At 40.5% G+C, this 21,527-nt stretch overlaps 1 protein-coding gene across 1 annotated transcript in view; it reads right to left on the bottom strand.

The window, feature by feature from the left end:
- Nucleotides 1-13,086, bottom strand: part of FBXL17 (F-box and leucine rich repeat protein 17) — a 476,918-nt gene extending 463,832 nt beyond the window's left edge. The window contains exon 1 of the mRNA XM_081053340.1: nucleotides 9,774-13,086. Coding sequence (XP_080909466.1) covers nucleotides 9,774-10,754 — 981 coding nt within the window. The 5' untranslated portion in view covers nucleotides 10,755-13,086. The remainder of the gene's footprint in view (nucleotides 1-9,773) is intronic.
- Between the last annotated feature and the right edge of the window lie 8,441 nt (nucleotides 13,087-21,527).

Genomic DNA, 21,527 nt, shown 5'->3' with positions numbered 1-21,527 from the left:
GAGCCCCAAGTCTGCTCTCTCATTCCCTACCTGTGACGGGGCTGTGTGGCCCTAGGGCATGCCATATACCCTCTAGGATCTGGGCGTAATAAATCTTGTTCTTCAAAGTGCCTTGATGGTTCCGTGCTGAAGTGAGTCCTACCGGTACAATCACAGAAAGAACTAAAAGAGCAGGCTCAACCATAAATAGGGGCCCCGCTGAGGGGAACTGTCTCTGGAGCTCGGCTGGAGTGATGTGTGCCTGGCCAAGCACTGCAGGCATTTTTAACCAAGGGCTCTACCCCCAAGAGGCTTGAGACCAATGGAACAGTATTAAATTATTGATGTTAATTATAAACCTCAGGGAAAATACTAAGAAAGTAACTAAATACAGTCATGCATCGCTTAACAACAGGAATACATCCTGAGAAATGCGACCGTAGGTGATTTCGTCGTGTGGGTATCAGAGCGCACTTATACGCACCTGGATGGTGCAGCCTTCTGCACACCTAGGCTGTATGCTGTAGCCTGCGCTCCTAGCCTGCAAACCTGTACAGCCTGTTACCGCACTGAACACTCTAGGCAACTGGAACATGATGTATTTGTGGAAATCTACAATCTCTGTGCTGCTTGGGAAGAGCACATTCAGACTTTGCCCGTTTTTAAGTCTGCCTTGGCCCTTGCTTTCTGCTAGACACTCTCAGGTCTCGCCGGCACGTGTGCATAGTTTCATGGTAAACCAGAATAAAGGTGGAGAGCCTATCCTTTTATGGTCGTCTCATTTCCAAGGTCTGCCTGTGAAATTCCTGGCTGGTCCCTCACTCACCCCAAAGGCACCACAACCTGACACTTGCAAATACTACATCGGTTTTCCCTATTTGTTTCCTACCAAGTTCATCACTTTCAATTGATAAATACAGGTTTTCACTCACTGCACCAAACTGACTTAGCCTCTCTGGCAGCAAAGCTGCTGATTTTCCAAACTCTAGTTCTTGCCAAAAGTACTGGGACAGGGGGCCACATGCAAGAATGCTGTAGATGTCCACTATTCTTACCTGAAGCTCTAGCAGTTCTCCTAAGAATAAGTACTTCTCAATTTGTTATCTTCCTTTGGTCAATTTCCAAAGCCCAAACAGTTTGGGGCAATTTTGCCCAGTTTTATATTTGCTTTTTTGTGAAGAGTCATCAAACTCCTCATGCAGCCATAGCTGGAAGTCCCTGTCTTGTGGATATTTTTATGCTCATCCTCATTTTACACATGAGAAAAACTAGGATTCAGAGAGACTAGACCATCTGTTTAAGATTAAAACACATGATTTTGAAGTGTTAATTTGTCCCTTAACAAACAGAAAATATGCAGAGCATGGTCGTTATAACCAAGAAGGGCCTTGCTTAATATGTCTCCCTGTGAATAGTACCTTCTTTAAGCATCAATTTTCTCCTTTGTAAAAGTGAGATGACTGTTATAAGCCACAACTTAACTGACTAAATCTAGTTCAATCTAGATGGGTCTTATTCATCCAGGTAAAAGGAAATTTAATAAGTAGGTAAAGCGAAGATAAAACCAATACCAGCAAAGATGGATAGAAGGCAAAATACTAAGTTGAAATCCCAGTGCATGTCATAGATCTTTGCAAATGGATTGTGGTAGGCTACCTGCACAACAGCCCCCAAAGACCCCACCTCCTGGTATTTACATCTGTGTGATCCTACCCTGTAAAATGATGACTTACTTCTAATGAGCAGAGTATGGCAGACATGATAGGATGTTATTGCTGAGATTAGGTTAAAAAAAAAAAAAAAAAAAAACGAAACGAAAACCTGTGGCTTCCACTTTGGGTATTTTTGGATCTACTACCCTGGGAGGAGCAAGCTGCCATGTTGGGAGTAGCCCTATGGAGAAGCCCACCAGGCCTGCCAAGGAACTTAAGTATCTGACGAATAGCCAGTGGGGGCCTTAGGCCTTGCCAACAACCATGCAAGTCAGCTTGGATGGTAATTTCCAAGTCCCAGCCAACACCTTGATTACAGCCTGGATCACAAGGACCCATCCAAGTGGGGATTCCTAACCCACAGAAAAATGTGAAATAATAAATGTTTGTGGTTTTAAACTGCTAAGTGTTGGTATAATTTGTTACAGAGAAACAGATAACTAACACGTTTAAATATCTCTGCTTTTCTTTTTACCATTTTTTACCAATTTTACCATTAAAATGCTATCTCACCCATCCCCTAAGTCCTCAGGAAATAACTACTCTCCCCCAAATTATCATAACTCATTTAACAAACATCTGTGCCCATGTCCCTAGGTTTCTGTGGGAGACAGTAAGTCACGAAATTTGTTCATTGACTTTAAGGTTATATAGTCAAAGGCATTTTGGAATTATCTTTGAAAAATTTGTGATTCAAGGGAAAGCATTTCAAAGGTTGCTTTTAAGAAAGAGAACATAGGTCTGTAAAGAACTGACCTGCAACAACATTTTTATAGAATAAAGAAAACTACAAAGGGGAAAAAAAATGAAAAAAAACTGGGATGGCACATGCATCAAGCCAGGAAATTGCTTACTTTAACAGACGCCTGTTAGCAATGGCTTGAACATGACAGAAGTGCAAACTAAGTTAGGTATTCTAAGGATGTAGAAAATCCAAGGACTTATCATCTTATAGCTTCCATCACTGCCCTCATTTACAGGGTGAAAGGTGGCTTACTCTTTTAATCCAGGCGGTCTTGACCTGAAAAAGGGAAGAGGAAGCAAAGGACAAGCAGGTGCCTTTTATGGAATGTCCTGGAAGATGTACATATAGCTTCCACTCACATCCTACTGCCTAATAATTAATCACACAGCCATACCTATGCAGGAGAGGCTGCGAAACAGTGTCTGATTTAAGAGGTGGTTACGTGCCCAGCCAGAACATGGTGGATCCTGTTACTAAAAAGAATATGAGGGGAACAGATATTTAGAAACAGCAGTGACTTGTAGTCACAACCTGGATTGAAAACAAGCTTAATATTCTTGATCTTTAATGGCAGATCTAGACAATATAACTAAGCTATTAATTATCAGAAAAATGTATTAGGTCATATTACTGATATATCACTAAGTCATATTACTAATCTTAATTAATCACTACCAGGCTGATATTCAAATATTTCTCAGCCTCGAATGATTCTTGGGGGGAGGGACGGGAAGCATGCCCCAATCTCTCTCTCTTTTTTTTTTCTATTGAAGTAAAACTGACATATAACATTAGTTTCAGGTGTACAACATAATGACTCAAAATTTGTATACATTGTGAAATGATCACCACAATTAAGTCTAGTTACCAACCATCATCATACCTTGTTACAAACTTTTTTTCTTTTTTCTTGTGATGAGGACTTTTAAGCTCTACTCTTAGCAACTTTCAGATATGCAAAAAACTATTATTAACTATAGTCACCATGCTGTACATTACACCCTACCCTATGACTTATTTATAACTGGAGGTATATAGCTTCTGAAAAAGTAAATTTTTGAGTGGGGCATTGGTATAAAAAGATACTTCAGACTGTAAAAATGTTCAGAACACATTGTTGCTTAAAACTTGCTCATACCTATCCCACAGAACCTTTATAGTACTTAAAAATCAACAAAACTAACACCTACTTTTGGCTATTTCATATCTTGATTATATTACTGCAAAAAGGAGTTATGGTTTATGAGCAGGCAGGCTGTATGCAAATTATAGAAATATTTGTGTAGCTATTTTACACTGACTATTTCCTGTGTGTCAGGGGCTATGCTAGGTGTCATAAGAGATACAGAGGTATTAAACACGCAACGTAATATTCCAGACTATATATTGTATGGTGCCATTTATATGAAATTTCTAGAAAAGGCAAAAGTATAGAAGCAGTAAGCAGAACAGGTATGCCTTGGGCTAGATGTGGGAATGAAATTGCAAAGAAGCACAAGGAAAGTATTTGAGGTGATGGAGGTGTTATAAAACTGGATTGTAGTGATGGTTGCACAACTGTAGACATTTATTAAAAATCTAAACTTAAATGGGTAAATTAAATATTGCATAGAACTGCTTTTTAAAAAATTCCACAAGCTCTATGTTTGCATCATTATATCATCTTTCTACCCAGAACCTTTGACTCCTGTGTAGCGCACGCGCGCGCGCACACACACACACACACACACACACACACACAATGTAGTGAGGAACTAAGCAAATAATATCCTATAGATTCAGATAGAGCCCATCTCTAAAATCTTCTCGGAATTACTTCAACTAAGTTCAACTTTTCTGTGTTTTTTTTCAATTTTATTTCCATATGTATCATATCTTGTCTCTTACCTTACTTATATTGCCTGATAAAAACTTGAAAGTAAAATTTACTAAATAGTCTGTTGAATAAAGCACCATTTAGAAAAGCAAGAGGCATAAAACATACTCCTGGTACTTTACTAACCATACAGCTACAGGGAAGTCACAGGTCGTACAACTATTTCCTCATCTACAATTTAACAAAATTTCTCACAATGTAGTTATTAAAATTTAAAGTACAACAAACTAATAAAATCCCAATTATTACTATATATAGTGTTAACTCTATAGCAAAGTCAGATATCATGAAATTAATACAAAAATAAGTTTTATCCTAAAGCCAGACACTAAAGACTTTTAAAGTATTTTGGGAAGAGATACTATGAAACGATGTGTCCTTTGACATATCTGCGTCATTCTGAGGACCTATTTGTGTTCTGGCACAAAATATTCCAGGCTCATCTTGTACTTTCTTGTCCCAGCTCTGGTATCAGTCCTTTCTCCATGGAGCACTGATTCCTTTTATTGGAGAATGGTATGTAGAAGCTAAGATGTGTATGCTAAGTGTACTTATTGAGATTGGGTATCGCTGCTCCAAGGCCCTCTCAATGCCAGAGCTAGGGAATATACATATGTACATATGTATGTCTGTAACCAATCTCTCAGAACTGCTGCTGTCTTCTTCCTCCATGTGCATGCGCCTACCACACCACTTGGGCTCTAAATCAGCCACGACTTGGGCAAAACTCTTCCTAAGCATAAGATAAAATATTCAACCAAAGTTAAGCAACTTTTTAGGAAACTACTCTCTTAATATGAAATACTTCCATATTGCGTTCACTTACCTCCCCTTACATTCCTTATCATTTATACAACCTGCTACCCCAAGCTGGCAGAGAACAGCCCAAGGTTACCCCCTTGACGAGGCACCAAAATTTACAGATTTCTTAAAATGAGAAGAAATCTCACCTTTTGGTAGCCTGGTTAAGTTAATCAAGATTAATTGGCATTCTTCAGCAAACAAAAATCTTGACTCTGACTTCCTAAGGATACTTCATTTCAGAGATGATTAAAGCCATCACTGAAACTCCAGAGACATACCGTCTAGAGGTTATCTGGTACTGGAGTCTTAAATCAAGCATTCAAGAAACGCTACATGCAATTGAGTCCCTCTTACCCACTAGTAATCTACATTCAAAGCTTTAAAAAGTGTATTACTCTTTTTCTTTGCCTCCTATTTCCATTGCTTTCATCCTTGTTTGCATATCTGGGGGGGAAAAAATAGGTCAGGTACATAAGCTTTCCTCCAAAGCGCATTTCTCTTTTAAAACTCTTCTTTGATCTCTAAAGCAACTTGTTGGTAATAAAGCTGTAAAAATAAATATTTAACACCTACTGACACATTATCAAGGGTGCATGCATGGTGAGATGATTTTCCAGTGGTGGTGATGGTAAATTTTGGTTCTCTCACCTGGTTTCCTTTGGAAAAAAATAGGTCTACTGACAGAGAGCAAGCTATCCAAACACAGCACACAAAGTCTCTAAAATTTACATATATATCACAACACACCCAGTTACTCAAATAGTAGTTAAAGAAAAATATTCCACTGCTATCATGTGGTAAAATTGTTGCATAATGGTTCCACCATATAAAAATCTAATTGTGATATCAGCAGGAAGAGTGGCTTAAGTTATAAAGGCAACAGGTAGCAAAAATGGAAGCTAGCTTATTTCATCCAAAACAATCCATTAACCAAAGATCAACTGTAACAGGCTTAAGTATTTAAGAAAATGCTATTCTCACAGTTGACCTTTGAAGAGACATTCCCTGCATCTCAAATTTCTTATATTTAAAGACCACAATTCAACCCTACAGACCCAATGTTAAATTAGCCTCTGACTCAGAGGCTTAGAAGTCTAGTCTAAACTCCTCCTCACTCACCTCCAGATTCAGGAATCTCTTTCATGAAATCTCTGAGAAGATTATTCAGGCCCTCTCACACAGTATGTTGAAAAGATCTCTAGACCTGGAAACAATAAGCTGGGTTCCAGACCAGGGTCTGCCGTTCACTATCTAAAATGTGTTAGGGTAAGCCATTTCACTTCTCCAGCCTGTATCTTCACGCTTAAGAAGTGGGGAAAGACTAGATGATGTCAAAGGTCTCTTCCTGTTCTGAACTTACATAACTATGAGGCTCACTACTTGAAGAAAGAACTCATTTCATTTTTACACAGTTCTCATTGTTAGAAAGGACTTTCTAAATTATCAAATATACAACTTCTTCAATCCTGAAATTCCACTTCTTGAAATGTACCCTAGAAAAACATGACCACGTGTACATAGAAAACATTTATCAGCATTGTTTGTCATAGCAAATAACTGGAAACATCCATTAATAAACACAGTGTAGTATAACACTATGAGACACAATGCAGCAGTTAAAAAGAATGAAGGAAATCATATACTCACTAATGGGAAAGACTTCCAAACCATACTATTAATACCCTCCCCCCCAAAAAAATTGCAGAACATATACATTTTGATGCCATTTATTAAAAAAGACTATGAAGGTTTATACAGGGCTTTCAACAATGATGGAACTGCTCTAGAATTTCCAGTCCAGGAGCCCCCAGCCACCCATGAATATTGATCTCTGAAATGTAGCTACTATGACTGAGAAACTAAATTTCAAATTGTATTTAATTTTAACTACTTTAAATTTAAATAGCCATAGGTGACTAGTGGGTATTGTGCTTGACAGTGCAGGTCTAGAAAAACAATCTAAACTGGTAACAGTGGTTACTTCTCTCTGGAGAGGAAAAAAGATGGGAGGGTAGGGGTGAATCAAGGCACTCTTTTGCTTTATCTGAATTATTTGAATGTTTTAAAGCAAGGAATACTTATTATTTACATAAAATAAAATTTAAAAAGAAAAGACCTTATTGATAATGAGCCAAAAATCTGCCTATGAAGCACCACAAAAAGAATTCAGTTTTTCTCTTTTGCTTTTGCCATACCTGGAAGAAACGGGGCAAATATGAGAGCTTTCCCTACTAACATCCTTTAAGTCACATTTCTCTCCTAAACTTTTCCCCCTCTGCATCCCGTTTTACAACTATACTTTTGGTAAAAAAAAAAAAAAAAAGCATAGCAACACAATCATAAAGGCTACTGACCCATTATCAATAGAGAAGAGCATACTTTCTAAGAATGTTTTCCAATGGAGGTGATGGATTTGTGCCTCTCTATGCAACGACCCTTCCTTCCTATACTGTAAAAAAAAAAAAAAACAAAACGTCCTAGATCCCTAAGAATTCTCTTCTCCAAGCCAAACACTTCCACTTCTCACCAGAAAAAGCCAGAATGCTTTCAATATCACGTGGCTCTGTTGTAGCTCAGAACAACTCAAGTCAGGATATAAACATTTCTTAAACACTTCTCTTAGTGGTATGGCATACTCACCCAGAGTCTCAGCCCAGACTCCTAAACACTTGGTCATTAATGTGTTCATAAATATTTACTGAGTGCAACTACATGCCAGGCACCGCACTTAGGAGAGGGGATAGAGCAATGAACAAGATCTGTGTGGACAGAGTCTCTGTCCCCAAAAGCCTTACCCCTAAAAGTTCTATTTGGTAAACACTAAAAACCTTGATTTCAATTCATTCCAGACAGTCCACCTCACTTGTTGCTGAATAGCACTAGGACCATGAGAACCACACAGGCAATCTTCATTCAAGGTTCTAATACAAAGAAAAAATACTCCAAATACTCCAACACAAACAAGGCAAGTCTAACAAGTAATTCCCAGGTGCCCCTTAGACCAAGTTTTCAACATTTCACAACAAAAATGTGAAAAGGAACAATGTAACAAATAGAATTAAGTGTATCCTGTAGGGATTCTCTTTATTATGAGATCATGTCCTTTTTTTCTGTATTAAAATGTTCTGTACATCATGAAATAATGATTTAGGTAGAAAGCAGAAAGTACCTGAGTTTTTTGTTTTGGTTTGTTTCTAAACAGTATACTTGCCAAATAACAAGACATCCATCAAACCTCTATACAAAATATGTGTTGATATTTTATTTGTCCTTGTCACCCACTGATTTAAAGGACTCAAGAAAGTACCCTCTGCTCTAAAATACACATCCTGAACACACAACAGAGGCAATTATTCCGCTGACAAATACAACTCCATACAGTTAAATCTTTACATTATGACACAAGGAAAAGTTAAGCTTTCACACTCTTTTGCTATATTATCCACAAGAACATTAATATCACAATAAAACAGATAAAAACACAGGATTATAAATATGCAAAAAGTCGAATCAAACAAAGTATATTGGTGACAGTGACAACTGTAATTGATGACAGCTACTTCAGTAACAATAAAAGTAGCCAAATTTTTATCTAAGTGATTTTGGGATAGTCTTAAATATCATCTACACTGAAAAAGGAGATTTACATTTATTAAGGTCCAGCAATGGCAGGGGGAGGGAAGAAAATGAGAAAACAACTTGTTAATAACAACTTAATACAAACTCCATCACATAGTTCAGTTTATCACTAGCATTGACAAAACTGCAAGTTTTACTTGGTACTTGAAGAGCGACAAAGCTCCCACAGGACACTCATATCTTCTCCACTCACCCATCCTCCAACAAAAAATACACTTGTCCTTACCTTCTTTTATGTAAAAGTTAACATGTTGGAAGCTAATACAACACAGCATAAACGAAAGGGTTTTCAAGTCAAGCAGGCCTCGATGCCCCAGATGTGCCTCTGATGATTGTGTGTGGCCTTGGGAAAGTCATTTAATCTCTTCAAGCCACACTAGACTGTAATCTCCATAAGAGAAAACACCACTTCTGCCTGACTTACTACTGTAGGCACACAGTACTGAAAAATCAGCTTCCCTTGTATAAAGTAAAGACGTGAACAATATTTATCGCACAGCGGTAACTGGAGGATTAAATGAGATATTACGCATATAAAGCTCTTGGGACAGCGCCTGATCCCAGTAAATGCTCAAAAAAAAGTTGTGTTATTGACATCAACCAGCAGCTGTCAAACCTGGAAGAAGTTTGAAGCCTTTCGAACACTGGTATAAAACGTCTCTACCCACTAAGTGCAAATTCGTCACTGATTAAAATATATTCACAGAAAACCTACGAGTCGTTTGTAAACCACTGAGAATCTGGGAAACCACTGGGAATCTAATAATAGATGAACCTTGAATTGTGCGTATAACAAACCCAAGCTAGTTAAAAGACATTCAGTAGATTCCAAGTGTTTCTACTTCCAAAAACTGAGCCACGAGCAGCCTCCACACTGGCTTCCCCACCGCCCCTTAGGACGCGTCTGGCTGTCGGGGAACCCCCGCCTCTGCGCTCAGGAGGAGGCGAGAGAGAACCTCCGAGGAGGCGGCCGGGTTGGGGGCCAGCGCGCGTCCCTGCGCCATTCACCCAGACCCACCTTGAGCAGGATGGAAGGCGGCAGCTGGTTGATGTCCGGAGTTTCGGGGGGCGGCTCCCTGTGACAGTCGCAGGCGTTTTCGCGGGGATCCTGACAGTCCGCGTCGCCGCATTCCTGCTGCTGCTGGGCAGCCGAGGGGGCGGTGCTCCCCGCTCGGACGGCGTCCCCGCCGGCCTCCGTGGGAGCACCTTCGGCAGTGGGAGAGGAGGGCGGGGGGCAGAGAGGCTGCGGTGGCTGCTCGGAGCCTTGGCAGCAACCGGCATCGGGGGGCCGCGGAGGGGAGGCGCCTCCTCCCGCAGGCCCGCCGCCGCCGCAGCCCCCGCCGCCGCAGCGGGGCTGCTTACAGGGGGTGCAGGCGGGGACCCCGGCCCCCTTCCGCTTGCACACCATCTCCGGGGACGTGGGGGGCTCGGATGGCGGCGGCGTGGACCCCCGGAAGAGTTGCACGGCGACAGGCGGCCCCAGGAAGCGCACGGGCCCCAAGCCGGCCAAGAACAGGCTCCGGCCCTGCTGCTCCCAGGCGGCGGCCGCAGCCAGCCCCAGCTCCTTGCAGCAGGAGGCGGGCGACGAGGCCGAGGCGGCGGCGGCGGCGGCGGCGGCCGCGGAGGACAGCAGGAAGCGGCGGGCGGCGGCGGCGCAGTCCTCAGCAGCCAGGGCCGCGTAGCGCCGCGCCAGGTGCTGAGAGGAGGCGGCCGCGGCGTAGGCCCCGTCCCGCGGCGGCGGCGGCGGCGGCGAGAGCGGCGGCTCCTCCTCTGGGCCGGCGGGGGCGGGCGCGCCGGGGCTGTGCACGATGAAGCAGAGCATGCAGGGCCCGCGGAAGAAGCAGTCCCGGCTCCGGGGCGCCGCCGGCTGGGGGGGCGCCTTGGCCGGGGTCCGGCGGGGCAGCCTGAGGAGCGGGCGGCGGCGGCGGCACCAGCTGCAACAGCGAGGCCTCTTCTGGCTCGGGCGGTTACGCGGCTCCTTCGAGAGAAGGTGGCCCATATAGAAGGCCCCGAGGAGGGGGACCGGGACGGGGCAGGAGGGAGGCCCGAGAGTCGGGCTCCCGGCAGCGGGGCAGGCCGCTCGCTGGCTCGGCCTCCGGCCCGCGGCGGGGTCGCCCGCCCTGCGCACACACACGCACACGGGCTCCCACGCGACGGTGGGGATGGGCGTCAGCTGCGGGCCGCCCTGCCGCCCGTCGGGGGCTACATGCTTTGCCCAGGGAAGCCGGGAGAACGATAGGCGCGAGGTTTGGGGACGCGACGGCGAGAGCGAGCCTGCCGGCTAGACGACCCGTCCGAGCTGGGCCCGCCGGCTCAGTCAGTCAGTGCGGCGGCCGGGGGAACGCAGGGTCCCGCTCGGACCATTTTAACTGCGGCTCCGCCGGCGGCGCGCGCGCCCGCGATACGGCTGGGAGCCGCAGGAGCGCGCGGCCCGCTCGGGGAGGGGGCGGAGCCGGCGGCGGCGGCGCGCTCCCGAGGGGGTTCGGGCGCCGGGCTGCTCACCCGGGCCGGCCGCTAGGCAGGGACTGCTGGGAAGCGGGCGGGCGGGCAGGGCGCGGGGCTCGCGGGGACCGCCGTGCGCCCCTCCCTCCCATCGCCCAGGGTTTCGCGGAGGCAGCTGGGCCCACGCCCCCTTTCTGGAGCGGGAGGAGACGCTTCCGAGCCAGTTGTGTGACATCCGTTTGCACCGCCGCGCTGACGTCTGTAGGTGTAAGTTCAAGAGCTGCCATTGGCCGGGAGCCTCTCGGCTCTTCCTCACACCCCCCACCCCGACTCGGGTCGGTGGCTACTTACGGGCGGTAAACAGGGTTCGGCCGGAAGGCCAGCCGGGGTCCCAGGCTGCCTGTGCAGTGGGTGGTGGATGCGCGGGCTTTGGGCGGTGAGCCCCGGGTTCTCACGTAAGCGGTGAATTGGTAACGCAACACTGCTGTGTTTCCCCACTTGTTTTTATACTTTCTTACTTGTGGCAGACTACTGACTAAACCGTAACTTTACTTCCAAATGAAAGCATGTATCAAATTATCTATACACACCAGAAAGAGAGTTTCTAACCCAACATCCCAGGCTATAAGCTATAAATGAGTGTCGTCTGCACCCTCGGAATCCCATCCATCCATCATATACTTTTAAAATGATTGTGCGTGCCTACTGCGGTAGATGGTAGAATGGTTCTAGACAGACCTTGGAGACTCAGGTGAGAAAGGGGAAAGAAGTTTTGCAGACAACCCTTTAGCACATTTGACTCGAATGATACTAGAGAGAGGTGGGGCAATAACCAGAGCGGTACCTGGTGTTGAGAGGTTAGCTTTCACAAGGGAGAAATTGGAAGAGGCTTAGTGATGGGAAATGAGCCGGTATAAAGGAGATAAGGAGATGAGAAGAGATAATACAAGGCCCTCGACAAGATGGAATGGCAAGTACCTTAGGAGGGATACTGCCTTGACTGTGATTGGAAGGAATAAGGAAAGAAGTGATAAAGAATGGGTACAGATAGGTGGATGTTTCTGGCAAGAAAGTGAAAGGGTTCCTTTCAAATGGTCTCTATTTTCCTTTAAGTGGAGCCGGGTTACCTGCTGAAGGATGGAAGGAAAGAGTCAGGTGTTTTAAAAAGCTGCTAAGGATAACTTGAGAGAACTGACTGAGGAAGCAGTATTGTGAGATTCAAAGCTGGTCAGCTTAGAGACCATTGTTTAGGCCTGTATAACTTTCCCACCACAGTGGCCAGTCTCACCCAGCCTTCTCCCAAACATACCATCAAACCTTTGTTAATAACGGTCTCTTTGTCAAAAATGACTTTTATGTTAGTTCTGCCAACCTTCAGGGATTTCCCTTTCTGAGTGAGATGGAACGCCAAGAAACCTAGAGGCAAAGATTTATCAAAGGGTTTTACATACCGGTTACCCACTATCAAGTACACTGCCCGAACTGCATTGACCTACAGATATTATCCACACAGCTTTCATCCCTCTGGCTGTAGAGGGATCTTCCTGCCCCAGAGCTCCTGTCATGAGAACAGGAGGTTAGGAGTGACCAGGATTACCTGAGGCCTTATAACAAATCCTTTGCCATCTTTGCAAAACTACATGTTGAGGAGAGGGTGTTCTAAGCTTTTCTATTGTGCATCCATTAGTTTCATATAAATTATACATTATGACCTAGCACTTAGAGGTATTTATCCAAGAAAAATAAAAGTGTATATGCATAAAAACACTTGCACAAAAATATATATAGCAGCTTTATTCATGATCACAAAAATCTATAAACATGCCAGATGTCCATCAGTAGATATTGGATAAATAAACTGGTATAATCATTCAATGGCACACTACTCAGCAATTAAAAAAAAAAGGAAGAAAGAAAAAACAACATGGATGAATCTCCAAAACACGCTGAATCAGACTCTCTGGAGATGGGGCCCTAGAATCCCTACTTGATCTTAACAAGCTGAGCATGTGATTACTGCACAGACAGCCCAACACTATGCAAATCTATCAGAAGTACACATAATCTATGTCTTGTTTCTGAGGTGAGGCAAGTGATAGACTTTTAAAGTGGTTTCCGAAATTCACAGCACTAGTTCTTACTTCCAATACCAGAGCCTTTCAGGCTGCAAGTAAGTGGTTGTTTTTCTCTTTACCGCACAGCATGGAGCAAGCTCTTGTACTTTCAGTAATTAAGTAAGCTACTGCTATCATCACCAGAGCTGCAATGAGCATTAGAACTCATTACCCTTCTGAGTAAGAGTTATAAATTGCTATTTAGAGATAATTATAGCACTTGATGTCTTTGTTAGAAAAAGAAAAGCAACCTGAACAACCAGGAGCTGGCCTAGAACTACCGTGTTCCCCCTAAATAAGAGCTAGCCAGACCATCAGCTTTAATGCATCTTTTGGAGCAAAAATTAATATAAGACCCAGTCTTATTTTAATATAATATGTATCTTATAATACCAAGTATTATATTAATTTTTGCTCCAAAAGACACATTAGAACTGATGGTCCAGCTGGGTCTTATTTTCGGGGAAACACGGTATTAGCGAGGCCTTGGTGTCACTGGCGTTCTCAGCTAGGTCTCAGTGTTCTGTTGAACATAAATAATTTCACAAAACATTACACATGGCCACTCTGACCATAATAGACAAGACAAAAACAAGATCCCTCCATAATCATGTCTAAGCGTGGCAAATACAAGAACATTCTCCAAAAGGACCAAACATTCTGGCTAAATACAAGTGATGTCTGTATCTTGACCAATTGTAACTAGGTTGCTTCTTTCTACCTTCTAGACAACAATGAAATACCCAATCATAGAATTACCTATGCTTCTTGATGGCATCCAATCCAGAGCAAAGCCTTGAAACTTCCCCAAATCACCTAATACAAGCCCAATGCTGTAACAAGTCTTTTACACCTTCCTGAGACGGTTGCTCATAGTGTACTATCTGCCTCTTTATAAGTCAGTACAGCCAATGTTTGACTCTGGGTGTGTTTCTGTCACCACCCTATCTTATTACTCCCTTCTTATGCTGTACACCTTGAACTTGTGTAGTGCTGCATGTCAATTATATCAATAAAACTGAAATAAAATGATTCCCTTCTTTACTCTTTACTCTTACCCTGTTTTTATTTTCTTTATACCTCACTATCACATTTCTTTTTTCAGTCTTTTCCACTAGACTGTAAGCTTCATGTTCAGTTTTTAGGAACATAACCTGGCAACTGTGTAGAAGATGGACTAGAGTAGAAAGGGGCTTTTAGCAGGAAGACAAGTAGGATTGTTCAGAGGGTCAACGAAGAGAACGTAAAAGCATGAATTAAGGTAATCGTAGTGGGGATAATGAAGTAGGAATAGGATTAAGAAATATTTCTTACATGGAGTTTTCAGGATTTAGTCACTTCTTTATGAATTAGGTAGAGAGGAAGGGATGATGGATAGGGCAGAAATGAACCCCCAAATAGTCACTTGTATATTTGCATCACTTATTTCACTGTATATCTTATTGTGGTGAAATAATGTATTCTATAATACAAACTATGTTCATATTTGAATAAAATCCAAACCTGAGGTAGACTTGTGTTATGACAGATTCACACTGAAAGCCAGTGTATAAATTTAAAATGTTGAAAACAGTTTAAAAGAAAAGCCTTTTCTTTCTTTGTTGACATAGAATACACTCTGAAATTCACATTTGCCTACAAAAACAGACCCACCTATAAAAAGCTTTAATGCTTGCAGCTGGTTAATGATGGTTATAAATTGCTAAAACATCCTATAGGACCAATGTTAGGAGTAGGAGTTTCTAAAATAAAACATAAGTATGGAATACATTTTCTGGGAAGTCATCAGTTTATTTAGACTATATGAAGTGTATGGGTATGTGTGTGTGTGCAAAAGTAAGAGTGAGAAATGGAGAGAGAAAGTTTCTCCTTGTGTATTCTACCATTGAAAATAAGTTTCAAGAAGTAGCAAACAATTCCTACCTTTCACTCATTCTCTTCCTTCGTTAGAGGAACTTGAACCCACACAAGCAAGTAAAAACATTCAGGATTGGAAAAATTCTGGCAGCTTTCTGACTAGACTGAGGCAGGCATGGGAGATTGGTTTATAATCTCAGCCAAAAGAGAGAAAACTTGTTTGAAAGGAGGAAACGGAAAAAGACAGCAGAGAAAAAACTTTAATGTTTTGGAGGTAGGGTCTTTAATGGAACTCAATCCAGAAAGTATCCGTTTCTGCCCCAAAACGTAGAGCTCAACATCATTGTTCATTAAGGTAATTCAAATTAAACTCAGAAGATACCATTACAAACTTACTAAAATGGCTAAAATTTAAAAGATTGACATAATAAGTTGGCAAGGATGTGAAACAGCTAATACTCTCATATACTGATGGTGGAAATGCAAATTGGTACAGTGACGTCGAAAAACATGCTGCCAGTTTCTTATAAACCTGACGTTAAAATAAAAGAATATAGGACAATGATTTATAAGACATCTAACCTAGACTCTCCAAAAATTTAATTTCGTGCAAAATAAGGTAGGGTATTGAAACGAGACCTAAAGAAACTGAAGAAACAAAAATACCAAGTGAAAGCCATGAACCTAGACTGAATTCTGGCTTAAAATAATGTAACAAAACCACTAAGAAAATGATCATTGTACAATTGGGGATGTTTGAATATGAACTGGTATTAGATGACATTATATAATCATTTTTTAATGTTCTTAGTCATTAAAAGAATATCACGATTATATAGAAAATTGTCTTTTTTTTGTTAGGAGATGCATACTGAAATATTTTAGGTAAAATATCATGGTATTTACTTTCAAACAGTACTGCAAAAAAGTTGGGAGACATGAGAAATGCCGATCATTATTGAAACTAAGGGATAACCTGTGGACGTGAGTTCCATCCACCAGATCATGTCTTTTAGGTATAGTGATAACACTGTGATCTCTAAAATAACACTCTAAAATATCACCTGTATTATATACCACATACCCATGATGGTTATAAGTAAAAGGAAAATTGTAGGCAAATATGTATCACATGATTCTAGGTTTTTAAATATATATGTGATTAGTGTATATAGAGCCATCTATGTTGAAAAGGCTTTGGGATGATTTCTACTTTTCTTGTGGAAAAGAGTCAAGGTGAAAAGGAGGTCGTCTAAAACCTTATTATTTTTGATCCGTAGTCTTATATCTGTACAATGAGACCAAATTTTTTTCAAAAAGACTTCTGACTCCTTCTAATGGATGAATATCTACACTGAGGTATTCATGATAGTGAACTTCTGCATTTGAAGGCAATTCCAGAAAAGAATTTCAAGAAACATTCTCAGCAATAACAGCCTCATTGAAAACATATATGCAATCCATGAATATTATAGGCAGTTCTCAATACAACGAATAGTTAAAAATTCGTTTATAAATTGTTACTAATCTTTAGTGATAAGTATTTGTAGTGTGAGGGAATGACCGAATGGCTGAATCAATGGGAAGGACCAGGAGGTCCACTAGATAAGATCATAAACCTGGAAGGAAGGAACTGATCTTCATTATTCACATTTGCATCCCTAACACACTGCCATATAGTTGGTGATCAGTAAATGTTAAACGAATAATCTAAGAGCTATCCTCACTTTCCCTGGGTATGGAACTGGATTTTTGTAATAACTTATGTGTATCCTAACCCATTGTTAAAAGACACATTTTCTTAAAAGATAAAATCAGGGGTGGTTTGATGGCTCAGTTCTTTAGAGCGGGAACTCTCAACAACAAGGTTGCCGGTTCAATTCCCCCCTGGGATGGTGGGCTGCGCCCCCTGTAACTAGAGATTGAAAATGGCAAATGGACTTGGAGCTGAGCTGCTCCTTCCACAAGTAGATTGGAGTATAACGACTTGAAACGGATGGGCCCTGTAGAAACACACTGTTCCCCAATATTCCCCCCAAAAAAAATTGTTTTAAAGAAAAGATAAAATCATAAGCTTTACAAAAATAAAATAAACGTGTTAAAGAATGTTGTAACTCAATTATTGAGGGAACTAGAAAAGTGTGAAAAGCCAGTTCAAGGAGATTCTGAAGACAAGACACAAACAGGCAGTCAGGAGTGCTGAAATAAATTTGTTAATAGATGAAAAATAAGTCAGAATTCACAGGGAAATAATCAAGTGCATCTTCACCAGCAACAATTGTTTGCATTACCAGCAGTTTACAAGTAGCAGAGTGGAAAAATTACTCAGATGCAATGTAAGTTGCAAATAATGGCCAAGAGCAGGCTAGACAACACCTGCCATTTCATAGGACCTACTGTGTTTCCCCGAGTATAAGACCTAGCCAGACAATCTGCTCTAACGCGTCCTTTTGAGCAAAAATAAATATAAGACCCGGTCTTAAATTATAGTAAAATAAGACCGGAACTCACATTAATTTTTGCTCCAAAAGTCTTATTTTCAGGAAAACACGGAATAATATACATATATATATATATATATATATATATATATATATATTCATTTCAAAGTCTCACAATTTTTCTAACAGTCTCCTTTCCTTGTGATAATAATAATTTCAAAGATTATTTGTCCTCACACACAAAAAGGCTGGTTTTATTAGGTTTGGCCTGATTGGTTACATAGGTGAAGCAAGGGGAGGAGTCAGCAAGCTAGAGCCTATGCGCCCATTGTAGCCCTAAGCCTGTTTTTTATATCTCCTGTGAGCTAAGAATGGATCTTACATTTTAAAATGATTGAAACAAAATATCAAAAGATGAATAATTTTTTTGTGACACATAAAAATTCAGTCTTCAGAATTGAAGATTTATTGGAATACAGCTGTGCTCTTTCATCTACGCATTATTTGTGGCCACTTTATCACTATCCCGGCAGAGTTGAGAAGCTGTCAGTGAAAACATCTGACTCACAAAACAAAGCCAGGACCAGGGTGAGGCAACTGCAGCACTTGCCTCAGGAACAAGATTTAACGGGAACCAAAAATTAAGTAATGAATAATGAATGCATGATACTCTGATGCAATATTTTTTAAAAATCAGAAGGAATTTAAAAAAAAATGAACAAAATTTTAAACAAAGACAGGATCAGTATTACTGATTTTTCCTTTTGCTTCAGGCTCTGGTATGGCGTGACATGACACTGCTACGTCTTACTAGCCTCACCCTGATCCTGGCCCTGTTGAAAACTTAAAATAGTTACTACTGGCTTTTAGAAAAAGCTTGTGAGCAATGCTGTTAACCAACCATATAAGCTTCCTTGAGTTTGCTATTCAAACTGAAGCACGGAGCATGAAGGACACAAAATAAACTTTTGATTGGGAGTTTTCATAATGAATCTTGGATTGGTATCTCAAAAGCTTGTGTTGTTTGCTATCCTGGGGCTAAGAAATCAAGTTCCAAAACCTCTCTTTACCAGATTTCTTCTGCAATACCTATAAGTTTGATGATTTCCTCTCTTTTTGTGGTCCTCAAAATTTGCTAAGTTTGTTGGCTTACCCAAGTGAATGCCTTACATTTGTAAGCCTGGGACCCTGGAAGCCATTTTCCTAGCTGGGCTTAACAGATGTTGGTCCCATATGTAAAGACAACCTTTATTTTCCATATAAATGACCTGTCATAGATGATTCAAACGTCATCATTCTCAAATCATACATTACAGGCACTTTGTCCAGTTATATCCTGGTATAAAGGCAGATAGATTTTTACTGAATATATGAAAATAACTATATTGTCTTGAAAAGCAATGAGACTTAGTAAAACTTTGTGAAATTGTTGGGGGAGTCAGAATCAAATACCATGTAAAAATATTTTATTTCAGCTTACAAAAGCAGTCTACGAAGTTGTTGTGGGTTATAGATTGCTTAAGGAGAGAAAGGGCCTCCTCACGTATCTATCCAAGAAATAGAACAATAACACAACATCAACAATACTCCAAACAAATAACCACACTTCACACTGAGTGAAGTTAATTTTTGCTGGGCTGGATCTTGGTTAGCAGTCTGTTCTCATGAAGACACTAGTTTCTGGACTAAAAGGAGTTTTAGAAATTCTGACTCAATTCATTGGTAACGTCTGAAAGTTATCTAAGTGATACCAACTGCCTTAGCAAGAGTGTGTTTCCTTAAATGCCAATAGTTTCAAATGCGTGTTGTGGTCCTTTTCCACTAGTCTCTAAGTCTTCTTTTTCTTGAAGACACAAGCTCGGGGCTGTAACTTATAACAGAGTTCCTCAGAAGGCAAGCATCAGAAAAAAAAGAAAAAGAAAAAAAACTACTATTTGTAGATTACAAAGACTCAATGGCTGTGGTTCATTTATGAACCACAACTAAAAATATCAGAATGGAAGAAAGTAAAATTCTCTATTGGGTTGCAATGCATAATGCTTTCATGAATTTAATCCAATTTCCTGTGAAAGTAAAAACCTATTCTAGACAGCAAGGGCTCTGGAAAACCTCTAGGGATGTCCTATAACACATACAATCTCTGAAAAGTTATCTTGACGACATGTATCAGTAAAAACCTATCCTAGGGAACAATAAACATCTCTTCTGATCTGACAACTCTTTCCATCCAATTTTCACAACAGGAACATCTCAAACAAACCTAATTATTTCTAGCATCTCTCTTTTTATTATATAACATGAAAAACCAAATCCTTGTTATTTTCTTTTCCTTTTGAACATCTCAGATACTTTAGGTGCAAAAGATATCCTGAAATTTTTATTTTATTTTTTCTAAATTTAGGATTCCGGTTTTGAGAAGGCAACTCTTTCAAAAGAGTTGTCAGAGGATATGTGAACATTTAATTAAGATAGGATCATGAGTTCCTTATTTAATCAAAGTGTCAATAAAAGATTTTTAAAGTAAACATAGACGGTAACATGATTATAAAAAATCTTAGCTCTATCAAAATACAGCTAAGAAGACTTTACTATTTTTTCTTAAATAATCAAGAATAAAATAAAATCAACATAAAGCACAAACAAAATTACTCTAATAAGCCACAGACTCTCTGCTACACAGGCTAAAGAGTGAGCTTTCATATCATAAGTGAAGTTTATTAAATAGTGAACCAAGAACATAAGCCATTAAAAGTGTGTAATCTTTGCTAAAATTTAATATCCTTTTTAGCCTCTTTTCAAACTCAGGTATTATAAAAACAAAGAAAATAAAATTCACTTTCCAAGTTTTCTCCATTATACTGTTTTATACTCTAGAATAAACTGACCCTTTTCTTAAGGACTGCCTTAGTTTGTTTGGACTGCTATAACAAAATACCGTAGGCTGGGCAGCTTAAACAGAATATGTAATTTTTTAAAGTTCTATAAAGTAGTGAGTCCAAGATCAAGGTGCTGGCAGATTCAGCACCTTGATCAGTCTGAATTCAGCACCTTGATTCAGTCTGGTGAGGGCCCACTGTTTGGCTCATAGATGGCTGACTCTAGTTGTGTTCTCACATGCCTAGAAAGGAGGAAGGGAGCAATTTGGGGCCTATTTTATAACAGCACTAATCCCATTTATGAAGATTCTGCCCTCATGACCTAATATACTCCCCAAAGCTCCACTTACTAATACCATTACTTTGGGAATTAGGTTTCAACATAAAAATTTGGGGGGACAAAAACATTCAGTCTATGGCACAGACAGAGTGTGATCTCAGGACGTTTATTGTCCCGAAAATTCTTTCAGGGGATGCACAAACTAAAAACTATTTTTATAATAATATAAAGATGTTATTTGCTCTTTTCATTCTCATTCTTTCAGAAGTGTACAGTATAGAGGCTATCACAACAGATTAAATGAAAAAGCAGACATGAGAATCCAGCTATTTTCTAGTAACCCAGACATTTAAAAGATTTCCAAAAATGTAACATAATGCCATTTTTCTCACATTTTTTTAGAAATAATAGTCCTTTCTCATTAAAAATACTATTCATTATTTTAATATGCAATGGGTTCATATGCTATTGCTGTTTTACAATGATTCAAAAAATAAATATTATTTTTATGGGTATAAAAACACTACTTTTAAAAATAACAAAAACAAAGCACATACACAATTTATTTCTCTGTTCACTTGCCTCAACTATTTCTAATAATTACAACTTTTAACAAAGTAATTGACTTTTATTTCTTTCCAACAGGGATGGATTGTTGAACTGTATGTCATACACGAGCATTTGAGTAACTAATATGTGAACCCACATAACACAACTTTCTATAGGCATGCACATCTCTTTTATACCTTATTAAAATGGCAA

Source organism: Rhinolophus hipposideros, assembly GCF_964194185.1.
Source record: "Rhinolophus hipposideros genome assembly, chromosome: 7".
In the NCBI taxonomy this organism is placed as follows: domain Eukaryota; kingdom Metazoa; phylum Chordata; class Mammalia; order Chiroptera; family Rhinolophidae; genus Rhinolophus; species Rhinolophus hipposideros.
This window is presented reverse-complemented; position numbering and strand designations above follow the sequence as displayed.